This window comes from Bubalus bubalis, chromosome 21 (assembly GCF_019923935.1).
Source record: "Bubalus bubalis isolate 160015118507 breed Murrah chromosome 21, NDDB_SH_1, whole genome shotgun sequence".
NCBI lineage: Eukaryota > Metazoa > Chordata > Mammalia > Artiodactyla > Bovidae > Bubalus > Bubalus bubalis.
Window position 1 is genome coordinate 13,332,858 of NC_059177.1, and position 24,839 is coordinate 13,357,696.

The following is a 24,839-nucleotide window of genomic DNA, read 5'->3' on the forward strand; positions in this document are numbered from 1 at the left end:
TGAAATAGGGATGTTTGAGAGAAGATATCCCCATGTCAGGCCCCTGTGATGTGAGAGAAGCTGCCTGGGAGAAACAGGAGGCATGTGAGATCTGTCAGAGTTTAGAATTGGCCTGAGTTTCCAACCAGGGCCTTTAGAAATGAATGCAGGTGGTTCAGTGATTGAAGGTTCATGGTGTCTTCATGCAGTGGAAGTTGGGTTGCCTTTGACACAGATCATTGAGGATCTCGTATGTCTCTGCAAAAAATCATGTGGAATAACCAGTTACAAAACATGTATTGGGCTTCAAGGGTGGCTCAGGGATAAAGAATTCACCCCGAATGCAAGAGAAATGGGTTCAGTCCCTGGTCCAGGAGATCCCACATGCTATGGAGGAAGTAAGCCCCTGTGTTGCAGCTACTGAAGCCTGAGAGCCCTAGAGCCTATGCTCTGCAACAAGAGAAGCCACTGCTGTGAGAACCCTGTGTACTGCAACCAGAGAGTAGCCCCTAATTGCTGCAGGTAGAGAACAGCCTGTGCAGTAAGAAGACCCAGCACAGTCAAAAAAAAAAAATACATGTACACAGTGATAGCAATTATTTATATGATTGATAGCAATCATGTCTTGAAACATGAAAGGTTTTTTTTTTTCAAAATCTTTAGTTTTGCCCTTGATATGTAGTTTCCTTTTACCTTTGGTTTCCTAAGCGCACACACACCAAAGCATTCATCTTTGCTCCACCCATTGTGTACATTTTTCTTGGTGGGCGTTCTGGTTTGCTGTTTGCATTTCCTTTTCTCCAGATAGCATAAATTATGAGTTTGGCAAATTACTAAAGAAATAGGAGCAAAAGATTTGGGGGAAATCTGAATATGCCTGTGTAATGTTTTTAAAATAATTTTTATTTATTTATTTATTTTTGTTGGCACTGGGTCTTCATTGCTGCACTGGGCTTTCTCTACTTGTGGTGTGTGGGCTTCTCATTGAAGTGGCTTCTCTTGTTGTGGAGCACAGGCTCTAAGATGTGTGGGCTCAGTAGTTGTGGCACATAGCCTTAGTTGCCCCACATTATGTGAAATCTTCCCAGACCTGGGATCAAACCTGCAGTCCACCAGGCTCCTCTGTCCTCCACTGTCTCCTGGAGTTAGCTCAAATTCTTATCCATTGATCGGTGAGGCTATTTAACCATCTAATCCTCTACCTTCTCCTTCTGCCTTCAGTCTTTTCTAGCATCAGGGTCTTTTCCAGTGAGTCAACTTAGTATCAGATGGCTAAATTATTGGAGCTTCAGCTTTAGCATCAGTCCCTCCAATGAATACTCAGGGTTGATATCCTTTAGATTGACTGGTTTGATCTCCTTGCAGGTCAAGGGACTCTCAAGAGGTTGTGACAGGTTAGTGAAGTAGAACTTTGGATTGTTCTTGCTTTTGACTTTAGATGAGGTCTTTTATAACTATGCAAAAGACTATGTGAAGTAATTCCTGGGAAAAGAACTGAGCTATGCATTACAGGCACACCTTATTTTATTGCACTTCATTATATCTGTTTTGCATATACTGTGTTTTTTTACAAATTGAAGGTTTGTGACAACACTGCATTATTGGAAAATGGCTAAGATATTTTAGCAATAAAGCAATTTTTAATTAATGCTGTTCCTTTTTTTTTTTTTTTTTTTTTTTTTTTTAATTTCCAATATTTATTTTGAGGTAAGTTTCAGAACCAAATTTCCATATTCTTTTTTTTTTTTTTTTGTTTTTGTTTTTTTTTTTTTTTTTTAATTTTATTTTATTTTTAAACTTTACATAACTGTATTAGATTTTGACATAATACTATTAACACACTTCACAGATTGTAGCATAAACAACTTTTGTATGCACTGGGAAACCAAAAAATTCACGTGACTTGCTTTCTTGCTGTATTTGCTTTATCATGGTCCTCTGGAACCAAACCCACAATATCTCCAACATATGCCTTACTAGCACTGTTGTGCTGTGCTTAGTCACTCAGTTGTGTCCAACTCTGCGACCTCATGGACTGTACCCGCCAGGCTCCTCTCTCCATGGGGATTCTCCAGGCAAGAATACTGGAATGGGTTGCCGTGTCCTCCTCCAGGGGATTTTCCCAACTCAGGGATCAAACCTAAGTCTCCCACATTGCAGGCGGATTCTTTACCATCTGAGCAACCAAGAACACTGGAGTAGGTAGCCTTTCCCTTCTGCAGGGGATCTTCCCGATCCAGGAATTGAACTGGGGTCTTCTGCATTGCATGTGGATTCTTTCCCAGCTGAGCTGCCATGGAAGCTGGTAAAGTATTAGCACAAATTTAAAGTAAATCCTTAAATGTTTATGGAAGGGGCCATACGTTTTTTTAAAGTTGTTTTTCTATCTACATGTTTCTCCATTGCAATTAGTGCTTCTTAAACTTTACCATGTGTCTCAATAACCTGCTATAGAAAGAGTAATTTTCTGGCCTAACTTTCAGAGATTCTGATTTTTAAAACAATGTTTTATGAGAGTATAGTTGATTTACAATGTTGTGTTGGTTTATGCTCTACAGCAAAGTCTGATTGTGGATATCCATGGTGATGCCCAAACCTTTAGTGTGGACCATGCTTTGAGAGAGCTGCCTTGAGCAGATGTCTGGGGGTGTACACTGATAAAGGGCTTGCCCTGTTAACTCAGTGGTCTTCAGGAAAGAGACCTCTAAAAACAGTTTTGGTGGTGTCACTTTAGAAGGAGAGAGAAAAGCAAGTGGAATTGGTCCATAAGAAAAGGGAAAGGGAAAGAGATCTGATGTGGCCTGTGGAGAGTCCTTGAGTTCTCAACTGCCAGGAAGTTCCTGAGGTGGACAGTGGCTACTTTTTGCTGTTTTTGTGGCTTATTTGCATGTTGACTGAAAGAGTGAGAAAATATTTTTTCTTATATAAAGTTAATACACTTTAAAAATAGCTCTTGGGTTAAAGAGAACACAGAGTGGATGCTGCAGATGAGTGGGACTGAACAGCAGAAGGATGAGATGTAGCATGGTCTATGGCATGTGGTAGAAGGTGGGGCTTGGAATAAGCTTTACAGTCTTGGATGCATTCTTTGTGTGAAAAGTAACTCAGTCGTGTTCTGACTCTTTGCAGCCCCATGAGCTGTAGCCCGCCAGGCTCCTCTGTCCATGGGATTTTCCACCAAGAATACTGGAGTGGGTTGCCATTTCCTTGTCCAGGGGACCTTCCTGACCCAGGGATCGAACCCAGGTCTCCTGCATTGCAGGCAGATTCTTTACCACTGATCCACCGGGAAAGTTTGAAGGCTTGCAGTTCAGAGTTGGGGATGGTGGTAGTTGTGGGAACCAAAATAATTACCCCAAAACTAAAACCAAATATAGACCTTTTCCCCCAGTAAACTTAGCAGAAATAAGATACAACGGACTTTGTTAAAGATGGCCATTGAACATAGCATTCACACCCTCCTGAAACCCCACTGAGAAAGAGATTAAAAATTAAAAGGCATAAACTCAGAAGGACAGTGAAAATAAGCTAATTATAACATTTTGGAAACTCGAAATTAGGTGAAGGAGTTATGACTAAGTACAGCTAAGAAAAGTAAATCCTAAACCATGTTGCGGGAAGCTGAGCAGTGCCTCCATGTGGCAGAAAAGGTTAAGAAAGATTCGGGTAACTTCTGAAAGTCGGCTGGCAACGCAGGAGACCTGGGTTGGATCCCGGGGTGGGGAAGATCCCCTGGAGAAGGGAATGGCTACTGACTCCAGTGTTCTTGCCTGGACATCCTATGGACAGAGAAGCCTGGAGGACTGTACAGTTCATGGGGTCGCAAAGAATTGGACATGACTTTGCAACTAACACTTTCTCTTTTCTGGAAGTGTAGGTGATGCTGGTGGGGTGAAGAACAGGAAAATCAACTCAAAGTCTTTAAGAAACACTGAAATTCCATGTCACTTCCCCACCCCTCTCTCCCTGGGAGCAGTGTAGCAGGAATTTTTGGTGTCGGGGAACAACAATAAATGTTAAGTCCTTCCCCCTGTAACCAAAACCTGCTTATCTCTTGATGCTGCTTCCCCAGCACCATCCCTCACATCACATATTCTGGGTCCTCTTTCTCTGTGAAAGTTTCAGGCCATTCTTCACCTCTCACTTTGCCCCAAAACCTCCACCTTTGAATCCTGTCATCAGGCTGGAACCTCTGGGTCACATGCCCTTTGTTCCTTGAAGATGTTAGCTCATCACCTGCTGTCACTCTGCTCAACATTAATCTTGTCTTAATTCTTGGTGTTTTCAGTGGATGAGCCTTCCAACAGCTCACCTCTCATTTTCTTTCTTACCCTTTCATTTTTCCTGAACCACTCCTTGATCATATCCTAGACCTCTTCATGATATAAAACTTCACCCCTCTGTAACCTTAGCACTTTAAATATCTTGCTCTATGACCTGTCTTTCTAATTTCTTCCTTTTAGAATCCTGATGCTAACAGTCCTTCAGCTCCCACTGTTCCCCCCTTTCACTACTCTTCACTTCCTTCATGCCTGTTCGTTCTTTATCCTGCTTAAAGTCCATGGTCAGTTATTAGAACAGTTCCTCTACATTCTCCTTTAATGGCCTTGCCCTTTTCTGGCTTTGGTATATACTCAGTTGGCACAACCCCATCTCTGACTAAATGCAGTTCTTTGCCTTCTTTGTGCCTGCATCCATGCTACCAAAAGTGGTCAGGGAAAAGCACATTGTCATGTGGAATTATCCTGCTTGAGGTTCATGATAAGTAACTTCAAGTAGGCCCTTAACACCTCCTATATCATACTGTATCTCCAGGGTTCCCTTCATTTTCCTGGTCTGCTGCTCTGTACCTCCTCTCACAAACCTCCCAGTCCCTCCTGCCCAGTCGTCACCAGCCTCAGCTGATAGATTCTGCTCTCTGCTGGGATAACTGAGCTCCAGGGAGTGGCTGTGCCTTCAGCCCTGGTGCCAGAGTGAGGAGACACAGGTGGGGCCCTTCCTCATTTCTTCTCCTTTTCAACTTGTAACATCTGACCTTCTCCCACCCACTTCTCATCTCATGTCCTAAGACAGCTCTGTCACGTTCAGCAACCTGCTTCTACTTCCTAATTCCCGGTCAGTGTGCGGTTGCAGACAACATTTTTTTTTTTTTTTGGTCACACTGTGAGGTTTATAGGATCTTAGTTCCCCAACCAGGAATTGAACCTGGGCCCACAGCAGTGAAAGTGCAAAGTCCTGTCCACAGGACCATCAGTGAATTCCCCAGAATCTATTTTAACATGTTTAAGCAGAAAGGGATTTGCTACAAACCACTAGGTAGCTTACAGAATTCCCAAAAAAGGAACCAAGCTGGGCTCTCACATAGGCATGCTCAGAAAAGGGACCAAGAACAGCACCAACAGGCTCCAGTGGAAACCCAGCAGCTGCTGGTGCCTGCTGCTGGACTGGCACCCTCACCACACCGAGGAGAGGGGCTAGACCTCCAGGAGGCTTGCTACATGCACTGAGAAAAACCCAAGTGCACCCACATCCATTTAAGAATCCTGACTATAGGGTCTCATGACCTTTATTTCCATCTTCCAAGTTGTACCTGCTCAATGGGAATTGGTTGAATGTGTACATCTAAGGAGCAAGGGCTTCTGGGAAATAGTTTTTGAATTCTGCCTCATAAGTGAGATTTATAAGGTGGAGCAGTCCTAAAAAAAAAAAGGGAAAGGATTTTCAAAACATTTTGGGCAGCTTTTATAAAATATCAAATATTCATTTCAGGCATAGAAAATGACCAAAATCTCTGAAGAATACACTATATTCATGGGTAGGGAAGGTCAATATCCAGATTTCAGTTTTTGCCAAGTGAATTTTTATGTTAAAAGTAATTCCAATCAAAATTTACAAGGGAAGTTGTCTGTGTGTGCGTGCATGGGTGTACGTGTGGAACCTCACAAATTGATTCTAGAATTTATACAGAAGAGCAAAGGACAAAGAATAGCTAAGACATTTTTGAAGAAGTTGGCTGATTTTGTGCTACCAGATATTAAATATATTGATAATGAAAAACAACAAAAGCAAAAACAAAGCCGACCTAAACGTAACATACACTGTAATATGATTTATGTGAGTTAAAACAGCAATAGAGTGTTTAGAAATAGACACATTTTATACACAGTTACACACATTTATACAAAGTACAGAATTATAGAGAAAGTATAGAGTGATCAGCATCAGTGGCACAGGCTGAGAAAACATACTTCCTCTCCTCTTCTTCCTCCTCTCTTCTCCTCTTACTACTTCTTTCATTCTGTCCCACATTCCAGGAACCCAGTCCCAAATGCTGCCCCTCAGTGGTCCAACACTCCCCACCTTTGCCCTATTTGTTTTCTGAAAGCAATAGTAGATATTTTGTTTCTAAAATATCTTGAATTAAAGATTCTCAAAATGCTTTACAAAATGTCTTTTTACACCTCTATAAGTAGATCAGTACAAAAAGCTTATTTTATGGCTGTTCAGAAAGAAGTTATATGATTTGCTTTAAGGTAAAAATCATATTGTCTTATTAATTTTTTTAAGATTTGTTTATAACTGTGCTAGGTCTCCATTGCTGTACTCTGGCTTTTCTCTAGTTGCAGCGAGTGGAGGCTACTCTTGTTGCGGCACGCAGGCTTCTCATTGCAGCGGCCTCACTGGGGTGGAGCAGGGGCTATAGGCTCTCAGACTTCAGTAGCTCCAGCTCGAAGGCTCTAGAGTGCTGACTCTGTAACTGTGACGTATGGGCTTGGTTGCCATGCGGCATCTGTGATCTTCCCAGTTCAGTTCAGTCGCTCAGTCGTGTCTGACTCTTTGCGACCCCATGAATCGTAGCATGCCAGGCCTCCCTGTCTGTCACAAACTCCCGGAGTTCACTCAGACTCAAGTCCATCGAGTCAGTGATGCCATCCAGCCATCTCATCCTCTGGCGTCCCCTTCTCCTCCTGCCCTCAATCCCTCCCAGCATCAGAGTCTTTTCCAATGAGTCAACTCTTCGCATGAGGTGGCCAAAGTACTGGAGTTTCAGCTTCAGCATCATTCCCTCCAAAGAAATCCCAGGGCTGATCTTCAGAATGGACTGGTTGGATCTCCTTGCAGTCCAAGGGACTCTCAAGAGTCTTCTCCAACACCACAGCTCAAAAGCATCAATTCTTTGGCGCTCAGCCTTCTTCACAGTCCAACTCTCACATCCATACGTGACTACAGGAAAAACCATAGCCTTGACTAGACGGACCTTTGTTGGCAAAGTGATGTCTCTGCTTTTGAATATGCTATCTAGGTTGGTCATAACTTTCCTTCCAAGGAGTAAGCGTCTTTTAATTTCATGGCTGCAGTCACCATCTGCAGTGATTTTTGGAGCCCCCAAAAATAAAGTCTGACACTGTTTCCACTGTTTCCTCATCTATTTCCCATGAAATGATGGGACCGGATGCAGGGATCAAACCTGTGTCCTCTTCATTAGCAGGTAGATGCTTAACCATTGCACCACCAGGGAAGGCCCCAAGTCATATTATCTTAAAAGCTAGCTAATATATAAAAGAATATCTTGCTTAAAGAAAATATTTTGAAACTTCTATTACATGAAGCCCAGTTGTAGGGCTGGCTCATCTATTTCTCATAAATGAATCAGTAATGATTGTTATTTCTACCAATCGCCTCACTAGTTACAATGTGTGTTAGTTGCTCAGTCCTGTCGGACTCTTTGTAACCCCACGGGGTGTAACCTGCCAGACTCCTCCGTCCGTGCGATTTTCCAGGCAAGAATACTGGAGTGGGTTTCCATTTCCTTCCGCAGGGGATCTCCCTGACCCAGGGAGTGAGCCCAGGTCTCCTGCACTGCAGGCAGACTCTTTACCGTCTGAGCCACCAGGACTGTCACAGGAAATTTCAGTTGGCCACAATTTTCAATTTACCCCATTACCACCTTCTGCAGGACACCTTGAATTGTTTTAGTCATGACCTGTGGCTTATGAGATTTAGTTTCCCAACCTGGGATCGAACCCGGGCCCCTAGCAGTGGAAGTGGAGAGTCCTAACCATCAGACCACCAGGGAATTTCCCTTGGATTTTAATAATGAGAAAAATATCTACTTTACTGGCACTGTTTACCATTTAACATTTAAGCACAATGCACTGAAAGTTAGATTTTTCTATATCAGGTTTGTATTTTAAAAAACTCCAGAAATGGTAAATGACCTTGCTTCAGGACAGTGACTAGAGACAGAACTGAAATATATCAATGCTCACTTTCACCTGTAATCTTTACTTTGTAAGAAAAGCAGTCTCAGGTATAGCAGTTCTCAGTGTATCAAATAAATACATGGGATAGATGAATTTTCTTCTTGCCCTTGTTTTGCCAGCAATCTTAGCAGTTTAGTTATAATTTGTTCTTCAGTGACTATTAGCAAATTGGTTATCTAAGGAACGAGTGAAGTTCATTAGATTCTGTCAATAAAAGTGCAAATAATGAGTCTCAAAGGTATAGGCAGCAAAAATATGAAGCCAAATTGTGTCTGTTCCTAAGAAGGAGGTTTTCTTCATAGCCACTGTTCTGGGAACAGGGCAGTTTTCTTGTACCTTTTCAGCTGTCTCATTTTCCATAAACAAGATGCCTAATTATTATTTTTTTAATATTTATTTATTTGACTGCATTGAGTCTTAGTTGAGGCATACTATACCAATCTTCATTGCTTCAAGTGGGATCTTTCACTGTGGTGCACAGAATCTCTACTTGCAGCTGGAGGGCTTAATTACTCTGAGACATGTGGGATCACAGTTCCCCAACCAGGTACTGAACCTGTGAACCATTGCAAGATATATTCTTAACCACTGGACCAGCAGGCAAGTCCTGATGCCTAATTATTTTATGAGCAGTTAACAAGAGGTGCCTACATTATCTCCACTTTTAATCTCTTGACCATATAAAGTGGCTTTTAATTTTTTTTTTTATACATGCTTTGGAGCAAAAATCTTGCCTGGAAAAACACCTAGGCCTGAATTTCACCACTTTTAATGTGTTGGTGAATATACAAACACACACACAGTGAATGTGCATGCATGCATGAATTATAATTATGCATACTCTGTCACAGAGTTCTTTTCAGTTAGCAGAACACAATGTTTGTGTCCTAGTAAACAAATCATCTGTAGTATCATGTGATATTGCACTGCATGGATTTCTCTTTTTCCTGGAACTAATATCTTATTATTGAATGTTGAGGATATTTCCATTTTGAATCTCTCTAAATACTTAGATGAACATCTAGTACATATGTGATTGACACAGTTATGATATATTATTTTTTACCTCATTCCATTTCAAAGGAGTGGAATATTTCTGTTAAACTAAAGGCCTCTTTGATACCCAGCCCAAGCTTGTCCTGTTCACTGCACAACAGGCCAATAAATTAGGAGATGAGTTGTTGGGGCAAGGAATAATGACTTTAACCGGAAAGCCGGCAGGCCAGGAGTGATAGACTAGTGCCTTGTCACAAAGAACCCTCTTCCTTCAGTCAGAATTTGGGCTTCTGTTACGCAGGGAAGGGGGAGGGCTCACTGCAATGCCAGTTGCACCTTCTGTTCTTCTGTTTCACTCTTATTATTTTCCCAGAGCTGCTCTATAAATCATAAATGGCGCTGCTTTTCACGTTGAGAAAGCCAGCATCGGTGCTGCTGTCCGAGGGACACTGGAGGCAGTCATGCCGTGGGCAGCCTTGTGCGCAGGTTCTCTGTTTGTCTTTGTGGGTTATTAGTCTCTCCCCTCTTCCTCAGCAACATATTCCCTCATTAACATTGTGCTTGAGGTATGTTACTAGAGGATTCAGGAAAGTAAGGGAGTAAACCAAAAAGAGAAATATTTAGAGCTCAGGAAATGGAGGATCCAATATTCACAGAGTAGTGAAGGGATGGGGAGAGAGCTGTACACCTGTCCTAGGCAACAGCTCATTTGAAGTGGAGTAGGACAATGAAATACTGTGGGGGTTAGGCCTCCAGGAAAAAAGGACAACAGTATTCTAATTCCAGGCACATCATTATGCACTGTCAGAACACCAAAGATAAAAGAACCTAGTTAAGAGCTTCTGTGGGTGTGTGGGAGTGGGGAACACATCACATACATCGAGGAAGTGGAATTGGAATGGTGCGAGACTTCTCAGTAGCATCATGGGATACTCCAAGAGAGTGGACGGTGCCTTAAAAATTCTGAAGAAAATTATTTTCAACCTCGAATTCCATCCCTAGCCAAACTGTCCATCAAAAGTAAATTAATGCAAGTAGAATGCTAAGTGCTAACTATAAATGTACTGAGAGTACTGAAACTGTAAATCACTTTCTGACTATTATAATAAAGATTAGTTCAGGTAAGAACCAATGGATGCTCAGTCTAGGGGGAAATTTAATGAGGATCAGAATATTTGTATAATCTTCAGTGTTTCCCTATGGAAGCTTATTAGTTGCAAGAGAAATCACAAAGTATCTACAAATTGCACAGCACCTTGACTGTATTATCAAAATTAACACCACCAAAGAGGGGCATTTGGAGATTGTATCCTTCATACGTGATGACCTGAGAAAAGCACATCACTTGTGAGTATCCTAGTAAGGGATGATTATCCCAAATCTAATCACAGGGAATCACCAGGCAAACCCAGTATGGTGTATTTCTATTCAAAAAGGTGATTCCGTGTTCTTTTAAAAATGTGTCATAAAAGACAAAGGCTGAGCAGGTATTCCAGATTAAGTGTGACTAAAGAGATATGATGCTAAATGCAATACCTGAGTGGATGGTCTATTGAAGGAAAAATAAACTGCTAAAAAGGACATTATTGCAACATTAAAATATAGAGAATAGATTAGATACAAATTGGATCAATATTAAATTTACTAAAGGTTAACTATTGTTATTATGGAAGAATATTCTAAGGAAATATACACACTGAAATATTTATGGATAAAGGGCCATGATGTATGAACATTACTTTTTAAAATTATTTAATTGGAGGCTAATTACTTTACAACATTGTAGTGGTCTTTGCCATACATTGACATGAATGAGCCATGGGTGTACATGTGTCCCCCATCCTGAACCCCCCTCCCACTTCCCTCCCCATCCCATCCCTCTGGCTTGCCCCAGTGCACCAGCTTTGAGTGCCCAGTTTCATGCATCAAACTTGGACTGGTGATCTATTTCACATGTGGTAATATACATGTTTCAATGTTATTCTCTCAAATCATCCCACCCTCGCCTTCTCCCAGAGTCCAAAAATTTGTTATTTATATCTGTGTCTCTTTTGCTGTCTTGTATATAGGGTCAATGTTACCATCGTTCTAAATTCCATATATATGCATTAATATACTGTAATTGGTCTTTTTCTTTCTGAATTACTTCACTCTGTATAATAGGCTCCAGTTTCATCCACCTCATTAGGACTGATTCAAATGTGTTCTTTTTAATAGCTGAGTAATATTCCATTGTGTATATGTACCACAGCTTTCTTATCCATTTGTCTGCCGAGGGACATCTAGGTTGCTTCCATGTCCTAGCTATTGTAAACAGTGCTGCAGTGAACACTGGGGTACACGTGTCTCTTTCAATTCTGGTTTCCTCAGTGTGTATGCCCAGCAGTGGGATTGCTGGGTCATATGGCAGTTATATTTCCAGTTTTTTTAGGGACTCTCCACACTGTATGAACATTACTCTTAAATATTTCAGAGAAAATGATTATCTCTCTCCATCCATCTACCCCTCCCTCCCTCCATCCATCCATCCATGAGAGAGAAAGAGGAGAGACAGAAAAAGAAAAAGCAGATATTAAAGAATATGGAACAAAATGCTAGTAACAGGTCAAAGTGTGTAAAAGGTAACACAAGTTTCATGTAACTATTCTTAGAACTATTCTATAAGTTGGAAATATAAAAAAAGTAATATAAACATGTTTTCAGGCATCCAAGGACCAAATAGTTTAACCATCATGTTACAAGATGTGCTTCAGAAAAATAAGGAAGCAATGTAGAAAAAAACTACAGATGATCTAGGAAATTGGAAATCCAGCACAGGAGGAGGAGAAAAGGAAGCCCCAAGAAGGCAACAGTAATCAGTCCAGATTGGAACAGAAGGATGAAGCATGGCGGGAGAGAGATCTGAGGAAAAAAAAAAAACAAACCAGATGGGACTGATAAATTACTTGGAAGTGTTTGAGTGTTCAGAAAATTATTGTTTCACAAATCTGTGGGAGAATTTCGGGAAAAAAAAATAATAATAATAAGGAGCAATACAAAACAAAGCAAATTTCAAAAGAAAAAAAAATCCAGGCAACTATGAAGTACAGGAAAAGCCAAAAATTTAAGAAATAAAGAAAAGGTAATCATAAAACACACCATGACTTATCAGGTAATGATATTTAGTCATGATAAGTAAACACTGCATTTTTATAGTCAAAATTTGTGATATATTGGGAGAACGATGGAGTATAGTGAGATGTAAAAAATTACATCCTCAATGATCAGCATCAGAACTCAACAGGTTCTAAAAACAACCCTGTGAAGAGCAATGTAAACGTACGTGGCAGCTGCTGTCGTTTGCCCACGAAACAGCCCATCCATTTGTTCCTCTTCTGGATTTTGTTCAGCATTTCCCTCCTTCGACTGGCCATGTGTAGCAGGGGCATCCCCAGGGGGTAAACCCTGCTTGGTCCAAGCTGATCATGCTGGGCCGACACCCCTTTTACCAGCCAGGGCATGGCAGCGTGCTGCGGTTCTAGCTGATGACACACTAGGGTGGGCTTCTCAGGGTTTCACGGAGTCCATTTTACAGTCTCAACGCAAGAGACACAGCAAGTGGCCCTTAGGCGCTGTCATTTCTGGATGTGGTGCTCAGAGCTCCTGAGTCGCCTTGTGAGCCCATTCACAGCACCTTCTCTGTGGCGCTCCTCATCAGGAGGAGCTGTGCTGTGGAAGGCAGCACAACTGTCTTCCTTCTGGGTTTCCGTCCCAACCAGAGAAGCACAAAGCCTACACTGCATCTTCTCCCGTCTAGTTCATGTCCTCCCCGTTTGACTTTCTACCTACTTCAAAACCCAGGTACCTTATGGAGACATTGAGAAACAAGCTGGCAGAGACCTTCAGGGAATACCAGCCGACCCAAATTGAAAAGGCTGTTTTTTAGAGACAGTCCTCAACCATTCAATGCAGGAGGGCCCCCCAGTGGTATATTAATAGCAAATGCCTATTTAAAAAGGTTTTTATAATGATAAGATAATTATATCACTGCTGTGCTGTGCTGAGTTGTGTTCAACTCTTTGCAACCCCATGGACTGTAGCCCACCAGGCTCCTTTATCCATGGAATTCTCCAGGCAAGAATACTGGAGTGGGTTGCCATTTCCTCCTCCGGGAGTCTTCCCAATCCAGAGATCGAACCCGAGTCTCCTGAGTCTCCTGTGGTGCAGGTGGGTTCTTTATCACCAAGCCTCCTGGGAAACCCATTTGTATCATTATAGTTCCTTTTAATTTCTTGGGCAAAATTTAGTGGGTGAAGAATCAAGATAAACTTGTATTTCCTCTTGGAGGTACTTCACATGGGTAAATGAGGCCACATATTTGAAGGTTAAGGCCTGGCTCTCAGCAAAGAGCCCATGGATGGCTCTGTCTGGCAAGGCCATTGCTGGTATATAGACAACTGGAGGTCCATAGCTCAGGTTAAATATGCTCATTGGCCCATCTTATTGGGAGAATATCAGTTCAGTTCAGTTGCTCAGTCGTGTCTGACTCTTTGTGACCCCATGGATTGCAGCACGCCAGGCCTCCCTGTCCATCACCAACTCCCAGAGTTTACTCAAACTCATGTCCATTGAGTCGGTGATGCCATCCAACCATCTCATCCTCTGTCGTCCCCTTCTCCCGCCTTCATTCTTTCCCAGCATCAGGGTCTTTTCAAATGAGTCAGTTCTTCCCATCAGGTGGTCAAAATATTGGAGTTTCAGCTTCCACATCAGTCCTTCCAATGAATGTTCAGGACTGATTTCCTTTAGGATGGACTGGTTGGATCTCCTTGCTGTCCAAGGGACTCTCAAGAGTTTTCTCCAACACCACAGTTCAAATACATCAATTCTTTGGTGCTCAGCTTTCTATATAGTCCAGCTCTCACATCCATACATGACTACTGGAAAAGCCATAGCTTTGACTATATGGACCTTTGTCGGCAAAGTGATGTCTCTGCTTTTTAATACACTGTCTAGGTTTGTCATAGTTTTTCTTCCAAGGAGCAAGTGTCTTTTAATTTCATGGCTGTAGTCACTATCTGCAATGATTCTGGAGCCCAAGAAAATAAAGTCTTGTCACTGTTTGCATTTTTCCCCCATCTATTTGCCACGAAGTGATCTGTGGTAGTTAAGTTCCATAAAGTCACTGTGAACACTGAATTAGCCAATACAGAAGAACCCTTTCTCTCAGGGGAAATACAGAAGTAGGTTTCTGTGAGACTCTGGCCATAGTTTCATCAGCTAATAAAAACATGACCTTATTTTACGTGTGTTTTATTTTAGAGACAAGTTATTTAATATACATCATTGATTCATTAATACTGAACTCATGGCCAACATTATCATAACTCATGCCTGAATGAAGTTTATCTAACAGACGTATTTTCTCCATAAGGCACATCACAGCCTTCTTGCTTTTAGGAACACTGGATTGCATTTCAGGACATAACTCTGGAGCCATCCTAAGTGGTAAAATTACTAACAAAAAGTAGCACAAAAGTGTGAACAGAGTGACATTAAATAAGACTACAGAAAAGGCATTTGTGTATAGCCTAAAGGACAAATGAAGAAGGCAGAGTCCCCTTGATCAACCTCATCTAGGAATATGCAGGGTGGGTGACTCAAGGCTTCTGCCATTCTTCACACGTCTGTGAATGACCACAAAAACACCCAGGGTATTGATTTTGGGGTTACTAGTGAATTTTATGAGTACAGAAATCCGCAAATATAGAACCTGTGAATACTAAGGATTGGCTGTATGCATCTTTTAAATATAAGAACTATTTTAAAAACGTAGCTTCAATTACCATTTTTGCTCCTAGATTCCTTAACATTATGGAGTAGCCATCACAATTCACGTTTTCCCAACTGTCTTATTAAAGCATCTTTATGAATCCATGGATTTAATCATAGCTGACATGTTTGAATTCATTTGCAAAGATTATCATGATTCATTTTATTATTTATCTTCACTATTATTATTACCCATGCTCAGACTGTCCCATCTTTGGCCACTGGGAGTTCTATTTGTCCAGGCAGCACTGGTTCCTTTTCATGAGAAATGGTCTGTAGAGAGCCTACTACGGGTGCTCACTGTGATCAGCACTGTCAGTTTCCAGTGGACAGAACTGGGAACAGGACAGAACTGGGAAACAGGAAGTACCTGTCTGTCTATGTATCTGTCTACCTATCTAGCTAGCTATCTATTAGTCATGAAATACATCATGAATTTGAACCTATGCTTCCTTTTAAGGTTCTGGATTATATGCTTTTTACTCAGTTCTTCTAATACTTGTATTTCCTTCTTCCCACAGCCAGAATCTTCGTTCTCAAAAACAACATGAATGATAAAATATCATGTAATTTTCCAGTTTTATCTGACATTGCATTACCCAAATGACAAGTCTAAAATAGCAGAACCACAGTAATATCATTACTGAAAAGTTTACTCTGTTGCTGTTTTTTAAAGTTGGAGGATAGCTGCTTTACAATATTGTATTGGTCTCTGCCACACATCAACATGATCAGCCACAGGCATACATATGTCCCCTTTCTCTTGAACCTTCCTCCCGCCTCCCACCCATCCCATCCTTCTAGGTTGTCACAGAGCACCTGATGTGAGCTCTCTGTGTCATACAACAAATTCCCACTGCCTCTGTTTTACATACGGTTATGTATATGTTTCCATGCTGCTCTCTCAATTCGTCCCTCCTTCCCCCACTGTGTCCACAATTCTGTTCTCCATCTGTGTCTCCACTGCTGGCCTGCAAATAGGTTCATCAGTACCATCTACAGTCCTTTTTGTACTTAGGATGCATCCCACTAGGGGAGCACAAATTCTTATAGCTTCTCTTTGTGTAGTTTTGCTACCAAAATGGATACACAGTTAGGTTCATTTATTTTTTTATATTTTGGGATTAATATTTTAAAATTGAATCACATAGTATCAAAGACATACATAGAAACCAAAATATATGCAAGTCTAGTTTGTATCTATCCTTGTCTCATACACTCTATACCTTTCTTTATCCTATAGAGAACCCTTAAAACCTTTTTGTGGTTTATTTGTCCATGGAAAAATAGAATTAAATCTGTATATATTTATATCCTTTATTATAGAAATGGTAGTATACACATTTTTCTGCACTTAAAATCACTTTAACAATGTATCCTGGAAATTCCTCCTTAGTAGATGGAGATACTCATTATTACAATATAGTTATATACTACTCTGTCATAAGGATGTGCATACTTTATTCAGCCAGTCCCAGATTGTGGCATTTTAGTTGTTTTCTGTCTTAGCTATTATAGAGTGTCCTTGTACACCTCTCTCTTTTTATTTTATTTTTTTTACCTCTCTCTTTTTAAAGAAAGATTTATCTATTTATGACTGCAGTGTGATTTTTTAAGATTTATTTACGGCTGCACTGGCTCTTTGTTGCTGTGCGTGGGCTTTCTCTAGTTGCAGTGAGCAGGCGCTCCTCTTTAGTTATGGTGTCCAGACTTCTCATTGCAGCGGTTTCTCTTGTTGCAGAGCATGGGCTCTAGGCACCGTGGGCTTCAGTAATTGCAGCTCACGGCTCTAGAGCACTGGGTCAGTACCTGTGGTGCACAGGCTTAGATGTCCCTTGGCATGTGGGATCCTCCTGGACCAGGGATCAAACCCATGTCCCCTGCATTGGCAGGCGGATTCTTTACCTCTGAGCCACCAGGGAAGCTCCATATATATTTTTTATATTTGCCAGTATATATTTGAAATAGATTACAAGAAGTATGATTACTGAATCAAAGGGTAAAAGAATATATAATTTTGCTAAATATCTTCAAATTCTCTTCCGTACAGGTTATTCCATTTGCATTCCTTCTGTGTGCAAGCCTGTGTGTTCAGTCACTTTGTCTCTGACTCTTTGCCACCCTAGGGACTGTAGTCCACCAGGCTCCTCTGTCTCTGGGATTCTCCAGGCAAAAACACTGGCACGGGTTGCCGTGCCCTCCTCCAGGGGATCTTTCTGACCCAGGAATCAAACTGGTGTCTCCTGCATTGCAGGCAGATTGCTTACCCACTGAGCCACCTGGGAAACCCCTGTATTCCTTCTAGCAATATGTAAAGGTACTGGTTCTTCCAAAGTTTCATTAACTTTGGAAGTTAGTTTCAAGAGTGTACTTTTGAACTTTTTGATTTTTGCTCATCTTTTGGAAAGGCAGGAAATTATATCAGTATAATTTGCATTTCTGTTATTATTGCCCAACTTTTGGAGGAAAATACAATGTATTGGTAACATATAAAATAATACATTTCACAGAAATCTGAATCTCCTTTCTTAAAAAGTTAATGTAGCTGCACCAAATCAACATTTGCAGCTGGGGTGACTGGCTGGGACTGAGTCCAGCTGTTCACGTTAGATGGGCGTGTGGTTCCTAGTTTAATACAAACTCCACTCTGCCTCTCCCTGGATTGTAGGACCTGCCTTTCCCTGTCAGTGTTCGATCTGTCAGCCCATCCCTTGACTTGGAAAGTAGGTCTAACAGTTATCTGTTGCCAGAAAATGCGGCATCACGAGCATCACAGGCACAGAGCCGTGGTGGCCTCTATCACACTGAGCATCTGTTGCCCTGCCTCTGGGGTGGTTGGCTGGGTGGCTGTGCTGACGTTAGCTGGGCTCACTCACATGTCTGAGGGTTGGTTAGCTGTCAACTGATCCAGATGATTTTTGACTGTATGGTTATAGAGCCATACACAGAGTGTGATCCCATAAATGTGAAGCATAGCGTGTACTGGGTGGTGTGCTCTTTGTCCAGATGCCACTCATGCAGGAGCCCTCACTGCTAGGTTTATGGGGGGCTATGTCCCTGGAAAAGGTCAGTTTTCATTCCAATCCCAAAGAAAGGCAATGCCAAAAAATGCTCAAACTACCGCACAATTGCACTCATCTCACATGCTAGTAAAGTAATGCTCAAAATTCTCCAAGCCAGGCTTCAGCAATAGGTGAACCGTGAACTTCCTGATGTTCAAGCTGGTTTTAGAAAAGGCAGAGGAACCAGAGATCAAATTGCCAACATCTGCTGGATCATCGAAAAAGCAAGACAGTTCCAGAAAAACATCTATTTCTGTTTTAGTGACTATGCCAAAGCCTTTGACTGTGTGGATCACAATAAACTGTGGACAATTCTGAAAGAGATGGGAATACCAGACCACCTGATCTGCCTCTTGAGAAATTTGTATGCAGGTCAGGAAGCAACAGTTAGAACTGGACATAGAACAACAGACTGGTTCCAAATAGGAAAAGGAGGACGTCAAGGCTGTATATTGTCACCCTGCTTATTTAACTTATATGCAGAGTACATCATGAGAAATGCTGGACTGGAAGAAACACAAGCTGGAATCAAGATTGCCAGGAGAAATATCAATAACCTCAGATATGCAGATGACACCACCCTTATGGCAGAAAGTGAAGAGGAACTCAAAAGCCTCTTGATGAAAGTGAAAGTGGAGAGTGAAAAAGTTGGCTTAAAGCTCAACATTCAGAAAACAAAGATCATGGCATCCGGTCCCATCACTTCATGGGAAATAGATGGGGAAACAGTGGAAACAGTGGCAGACTTTATTTTTCTGGGCTCCAAAATCACTGCAGATGGTGACTGCAGCCATGAAATTAAAAGACGCTTACTCCTTGGAAGGAAAGTTATGACCAACCTAGACAGCATATTCAAAAGCAGAGACATCACTTTGCCAACAAAGGTTCGTCTAGTCAAGGCTATGGTTTTTCCTGTGGTCATGTATGGATGTGAGAGTTGGACTGTGAAGAAAGCTGAGCACTGAAGAATTGATGGTTTTGAACTGTGGTGTTGGAGAAGACTCTTGAGAGTCCCTTGGACTGCAAGGAGATCCAACCAGTCCATTCTGAAGGAGATCAGCCCTGGGATTTCTTTGGAAGGAATGATGCTGAGGCTGAAACTCCAGTACTTTGGCCACCTCATGTGAAGAGTTGACTCATTGGAAAAGACCCTGATGCTGGGAGGGATTGGGGGCAGGAGGAGTAGGGGACGACAGAGGATGAGATGGCTGGATGGCATCACTGACTCGATGGACGTGAGTCTGAGTGAACTCTGGGAGTTGGTGATGGACAGGGAGGCCTGGCGTGCTGCGATTCATGGGGTCGCAAAGAATCGGACACGACTGAGCGACTGATCTGATCTGATGTCCCCCTTAGAGCCATGCGTCCTGTTGTTCTCGGGGTGCTTCATCCCCTGACGACCCACCCACAGTGCTCTAGTGTCAGACATCTGCTCACTGTCAGCAAGGACTTTTGCTTCTACCAGGTCCTTTGGCTCTGTCAGAGATGGGAACATGGTCTCGTCTGCTGAACCTTGCGGTAGGGCAGAAGGACAGCAGTAGCAATCTTGAGCTGACGAGAAGAAGGCAGAGCTCCCGGGAGAGGGATTCCTGTCAGCTGACCACATCTGGACTCAGACCGAAGCTCTTCCCTGGGTCTTCAGCTGTGGGCCCGCCCTGCAGCTTCTGGACTTTCCAAGCCTCCACAATTGCACGAACCAATTTCTTTCTTTGTTATTATTGGAATATAATTGCTTTACAACATTGTGTTAGTTTCTGCTGTACAGTGACGTGAATCAGCCATATATACACACATATTCCACCCCACCCCTTTAGGTCATCACAGAGCACCGAGATGAGCTTCCTGTGCTTTATATTATAGCAAGTTCCCACTAGCTATTTATTTAACACATGGTAGTATATATATATGTCAATCCTAATCTCTCATTTCATCTCAGTTACCCCTCTCCCCCTGCCCCGTATCCAAATGTCTATTCTCTACGTCTGCATCTCTATCCCTGCCTTGAAAATAAGTTAATCTGTACCATGTTTTTAGATTCCACATAAAAGCAATAATATGCAATATTTGTTTTCTCTTTCCAACTTACTTCATTCTGTATGAGTGATTCTAGGTTCATCCACATATCTACAAATGACCTTATTTCATCCCTTTCAGTGGCTGTGTAATATTCCATTGGATTCCGTGGTAGCTCAGCTGGTAAAGAATCCGCCTGCAATGTGGGACACCTGGGTTCAATCCCTGGATTGGGAAGACCCCTGGAGAAGGGAACAGCTACCCACTCCAGTATTCTGGCCTGGAGAATTCCACGGACTGGATAGTCCATGGGGCTGCAAAGAATCAGACACGACTGAGCAACTTTCACACACACACACATATGCATGAGCTCATTTCTTTAAAACTTTTTTAAGATGCAGTTTATATTTATTTCTTTTGGGCTGCACTGCGTCTTTGTTGCTAGTTGTGGCAAATAGGAGCTAGTCTTTGTTGTGGTGAGAGGGCTCTCATTGCAGTGGCTCCTCTTGTTGTGGAGCACGGGCTCCAGGTGTGAGGATGGACTTCTGAAATTGTGGTGCAAAGGCTTAGTTGCTCTGCAGCATGTGAAATCTTCCAGACCAGGGATTGAACCTGTGTCCCCTGCACTGGCAGGCACATTGTTATACACTGGGCCGCTAGGGAAGTCCCTGCATGAGCTAATTTCTTAGACTCTCTGTACACACACACCCTGTTCATTGTTTCTCTAATACAGAATGTTAGCGAAGGAAGGGCTTCAGCCTGCATTGTTGCTTGTTTCCTTCTAAGGCAGTTTAAGAACAAATATGCTTCACCATGGTGAGAATTCATTTCCTGCAGTTTTACACAGATGACTATTCCTCACATAAACAAAATTCTGCCTTCATTTCTTGTCTCTTGTAACTCTATTCTTAGGATTCCATCCCTTCTCGTTCCGTGTTGCACTCTGGAGATTTCTGGAATTAACTGACAATGTGTGGTCTCAGCGCCAGGTAAGTGTTCTGTAATTTCCAGGGTTCTCCTGGTGGGTTGAATGGGGTGGTGAGAGAGTAGGACTGATGTAAGAGAAGTCTTTTTACCCTGCCGCAAACCATTAGAGGTTCTTTGTAGTTATACCCCTCAAAGATTTAGACTTTCCCTAAGCACTATTTATTTTCAGAAACTGTCCTGGGTTCCAAGGCAGGTTCCATTCGGGCCAAACCCAATAAAAGGGATGGTGCAGCCGTAAGAATACATTGAGCCATTTTGTCTCATTGAACCTACTAGAATTTGGTTACTTATTTTTGGCTGTGTGGCATGTAGGATCTTAGTTCCCTTTCAAGGATTGAACCCACCCCCTGTGCATTGGAAACCCAGCGTTTTAACCACTGGACCACCAGGGAAATCCCACTGAACCTAGGAGGATTTATACTCAAGTCTTAAAATTGGGAGGCTCTGTGTGTCTTGGATATTCTGAGTTTTGTACCAATGGCACCACTGACACACGGGCCTGACTCATCCTCCAGGATCCCTGAGCGCACACGAGAAAGATCTCAGCAGCCAGACTCGGAAAAGGAGAGGAAGAGAGGGCACAGCAGGCAAGCTAGACTCTGCGTTCAGCGGCAGAGGCTGGGCTGCTCCTTTTCCTATCACATTATTCTGCAGATATTCCATGGAGCGTTTGTTCTAAACGTCCTCTGATTTGGCAGAGGCACCTTGGCATCACGGGGAACTGGCATCTGGGAGAAGCACTGAAGGTGCTTTGCAGTGGGGGCTGATTTCTTAAATGCTCATAAATTCTGCACGCTGTGCATACAACCAAACACATCACAAAGACACGCTCTGAAAATCCTCTTATGAATTCTTTTCAATCTGTGCCTCTGCAGAGAACACGGGCGTCATCTGAAAAATAATCACATGGCCTCCCAAACCCACAGTGGGATGAATGAGGGACTGATGGGCTTGACTCCCCATATCTAGAACCTCTCAATCCCCACGTTCCAACATTAAAACTCACTAGTGGGGGTGGAACCCACTCCAGTGTTCTTGCCTGGAGAATCCCAGGGGCGGCGGAGCCTGGTGGGCTGCCGTCTGTGGGGTCGCAGAGTCGGACTCGACTCAAGCGACTTAGCAGCAGCAGCAGTGGGGGTGGAGGGGTGAAGGGAAGAAGGGGAGAGAAGGGAGAGAAAAGGGAAATAGCCAGTCACCAGTGGAGCCACAGTTCTTCTCTGGGGAGAGACTGATGTGAGGAAGATGAGGAAATACATCTACCACAGCATAGAGGTTTTTGAGTCAAATATATCTGGGTTCAAATCCAATTCCTACTGCTTACCAGCTGCATGACCAGAGGCAAGTCACCCAAAGCCCGGAGCCTTAGCTCCCTTATGTGTACAAAGAGGGTAAGAGCTAACTACCTTGGAGAGTTGCTGGCAGGCTAAGGTCATGATTGTGAAGAACACGGCACACGGTGGGGCTTCAGGAATGCTAGCTTCCTGACAGCTTTTCTTAGATGAGCACTCTGAGAAGTCAGTGCCAGACTCTGGCCTGACTTGGCTTCCCCTTTGACAAGCAGTTATGGCAGGCGTGGATGTGTGTCCACCCAGGTGGGGGTGTGCTTGAGGAAACGTGGTTTGAGGTGAGATGAGATTATCCCAGCAGGAGATACCTTTGTCTACAGAGAGGACATGATTTTCAGAAGATCCGTTTAATTGCATGAAGTGGAAGCACCCGTCACTACAATTTTCTGGGGGCTAGAAACCCACATCAGTTTCTAAAGTCAAAGTCTACCAACAGGTAGGTCTCCTGTGCCAATTATTCACACCTGTCTTTGGGGGCCGTGGAATTTAGAAGATTTTGGAAGACGCTGTTGGGATAGTAGATGAGTAGAGCATGAATCTAGGGGGGACAGGAGGAGGACTGCAAATACCATGACATCAGGCAGTTCAGACAATTGCTGGGAAAACACAGGAGGGCTGAATAGTGCAGCAGAGGCAGTGGGCTCTGGAGGCAGGGAATTCTCTGTAATGTTTCCATGGTATTTAAAGTGCTTTTCAGCTCCCAGGAGAAACTGTACAGATGTTGGTTAATAAGCTTTCCTAGCTCTGTGGCCTCTTATTACATCTAAACTTCTTTAGGTTCAGTATTCTCACTTGTAAAACGGGGAATGTAACAGTACTTACCTAAGAAATGAAGATGAAAAGCAATGATGCTTATAAAGCCTTAGCATAGTTTCTAGCACATATTAAGGTCTCATATATCTTAGTTATTATACAAAGACCATGTAAGTGACTAGTGCAACACAACAATGAATATGAATTAACTGCAACAAATTTATATTTTAAAACATATTAGTTTTTCCTTTTGGATTGCTGTTGCCATCTAGCTGTTTCTGTTTGGTTTCAGTATCTATTTATATGTGTAATTACAAAAGGGAGCTGGGCTGGAGCAATGTGAAGCAGATGCTTAATTGCAGGAGAATCTGAGTATACAGTGTGTGAAAGGCCCCCATCATAGGGCTTCCTAGGTGGCATTAGCGGTAAAGAATCTGCCTGCCAATGCAGGAGACATAAGAGACATGGGTTTGATCCCTGGGTTGCGAAGATTCCCTGGAGGAGGAAACAGCAACCCACTCCAGTATTCTTGCCTAGAAAATCCCATGGACAGAGGAGCTTGGCAGGCTACAGTACATGGGGTCGCAAAGAGTCAGACATGACTGAGCAACTGAGTGCTAAAGGTTCCATCATAGGGCATCTGAAACAGCAAAGGAGAAGTCCCTGGACACCACAGTACCTGTGGCCACAGGAGAGAAGCCATTCCTGGTTCAGTTACTAACCTGGCCCTCTGTCATGTAGTTGCACGAACTGAAGATGCCTTTGTAATTAAAACCTTTCTGGACAGAGGTGCTGAATTTCTCCAAGTTGAGCCTGGAACATACATACAGATACATGGTGGGAAGGGGCTCTAAGAATAAATGCTAATGGCTGTTTCCTAAACTGTGTCACAGATTGGAGTCCCAGCAGGACTTGTATCTCTAAAAACAACACAGTTACAAAACAGAACAGACTCACAAGCACTTATTTCGTGCCAGACACCACCGTAAACACTGTACCAATCTGTGAATTCATTTAATTATTAAACTTCAACAGCCCTTTGTGGGGGGGTACCCCCATTATACCCATATAACAGACAATGAAACAGGCAAATCCAGTTAGTGAATGGTTCAGCCAGGTTTCTGGAACTAGCTGGTTGACGTTCTCAACCCGTACACATTTGGCCACTGAAATAGTGGGCACTACTCTTCCCATTTCCAATTCTCCCACAGCGGTGTAGACACAGGGCTCAGGCCGCGTGGGCACATCTGGAGCAATGTCCCTGTTATCTGGGATGGCAACCACAAGTAGTGTCCACTCCTGGGAAATCCTCAGGACTGGAACCATTCAGCCGCTTGCACCGGATTCCCAGGTGGGCCAGTGGTGAATTCGCCTGCAAATGCAGGAGACGCGGGTTCGATTCTTGGGTCTGGAGGATCCCCCGGAGGAGGAGATGGCTACTCACTCCAGTATTCTTACCTGGGAAATTCCATGGACAGAGGAGCCATGGGGTCGCAGAGTCGGACACTACTGAAGCGACTTAGCACACAGCACATACCTGGGCCCAGAGGCCGAGATATGAGTAGATTAAGGGGTGCCGCGACACCCAACCTCTAGTCCGCTGAGCGGCTGGAGCACAAGGGCGGAGG

The 24,839-nt window shown here is 42.9% G+C and overlaps 1 protein-coding gene and 1 long non-coding RNA gene across 7 annotated transcripts in view; one reads left to right on the forward strand and one right to left on the reverse strand.

The window, feature by feature from the left end:
* Positions 1-24,839, forward strand: part of ZNF621 (zinc finger protein 621) — a 50,611-nt gene that overhangs the window by 11,552 nt on the left and 14,220 nt on the right. For 4 of the 5 annotated variants that reach the window (XM_044934233.2, XM_044934234.2, XM_044934232.2 and 1 more), the window contains exon 5: positions 21,038-21,114. In XM_044934233.2, coding sequence (XP_044790168.1) covers positions 21,038-21,114 — 77 coding nt within the window. Of the gene's footprint in view, positions 1-21,037; positions 21,115-22,778; positions 22,895-24,839 lie in introns of all 5 variants that reach the window. The other variant, XM_044934238.2, reaches the window with a different exon arrangement.
* On the reverse strand, positions 90-24,812 carry LOC102392351. 2 transcript variants are annotated; one of them, XR_326181.3, is made up of 3 exons: positions 24,670-24,807; positions 23,934-24,024; positions 90-237 (listed from the first exon to the last, which is right to left on the reverse strand). It is a non-coding gene; the product is annotated as an uncharacterized LOC102392351 (long non-coding RNA). The 2 variants fall into 2 exon arrangements; XR_003105754.2 differs by lacking the exons at positions 90-237; positions 23,934-24,024 and adding an exon at positions 24,200-24,583 and having other exon boundaries at positions 24,670-24,812.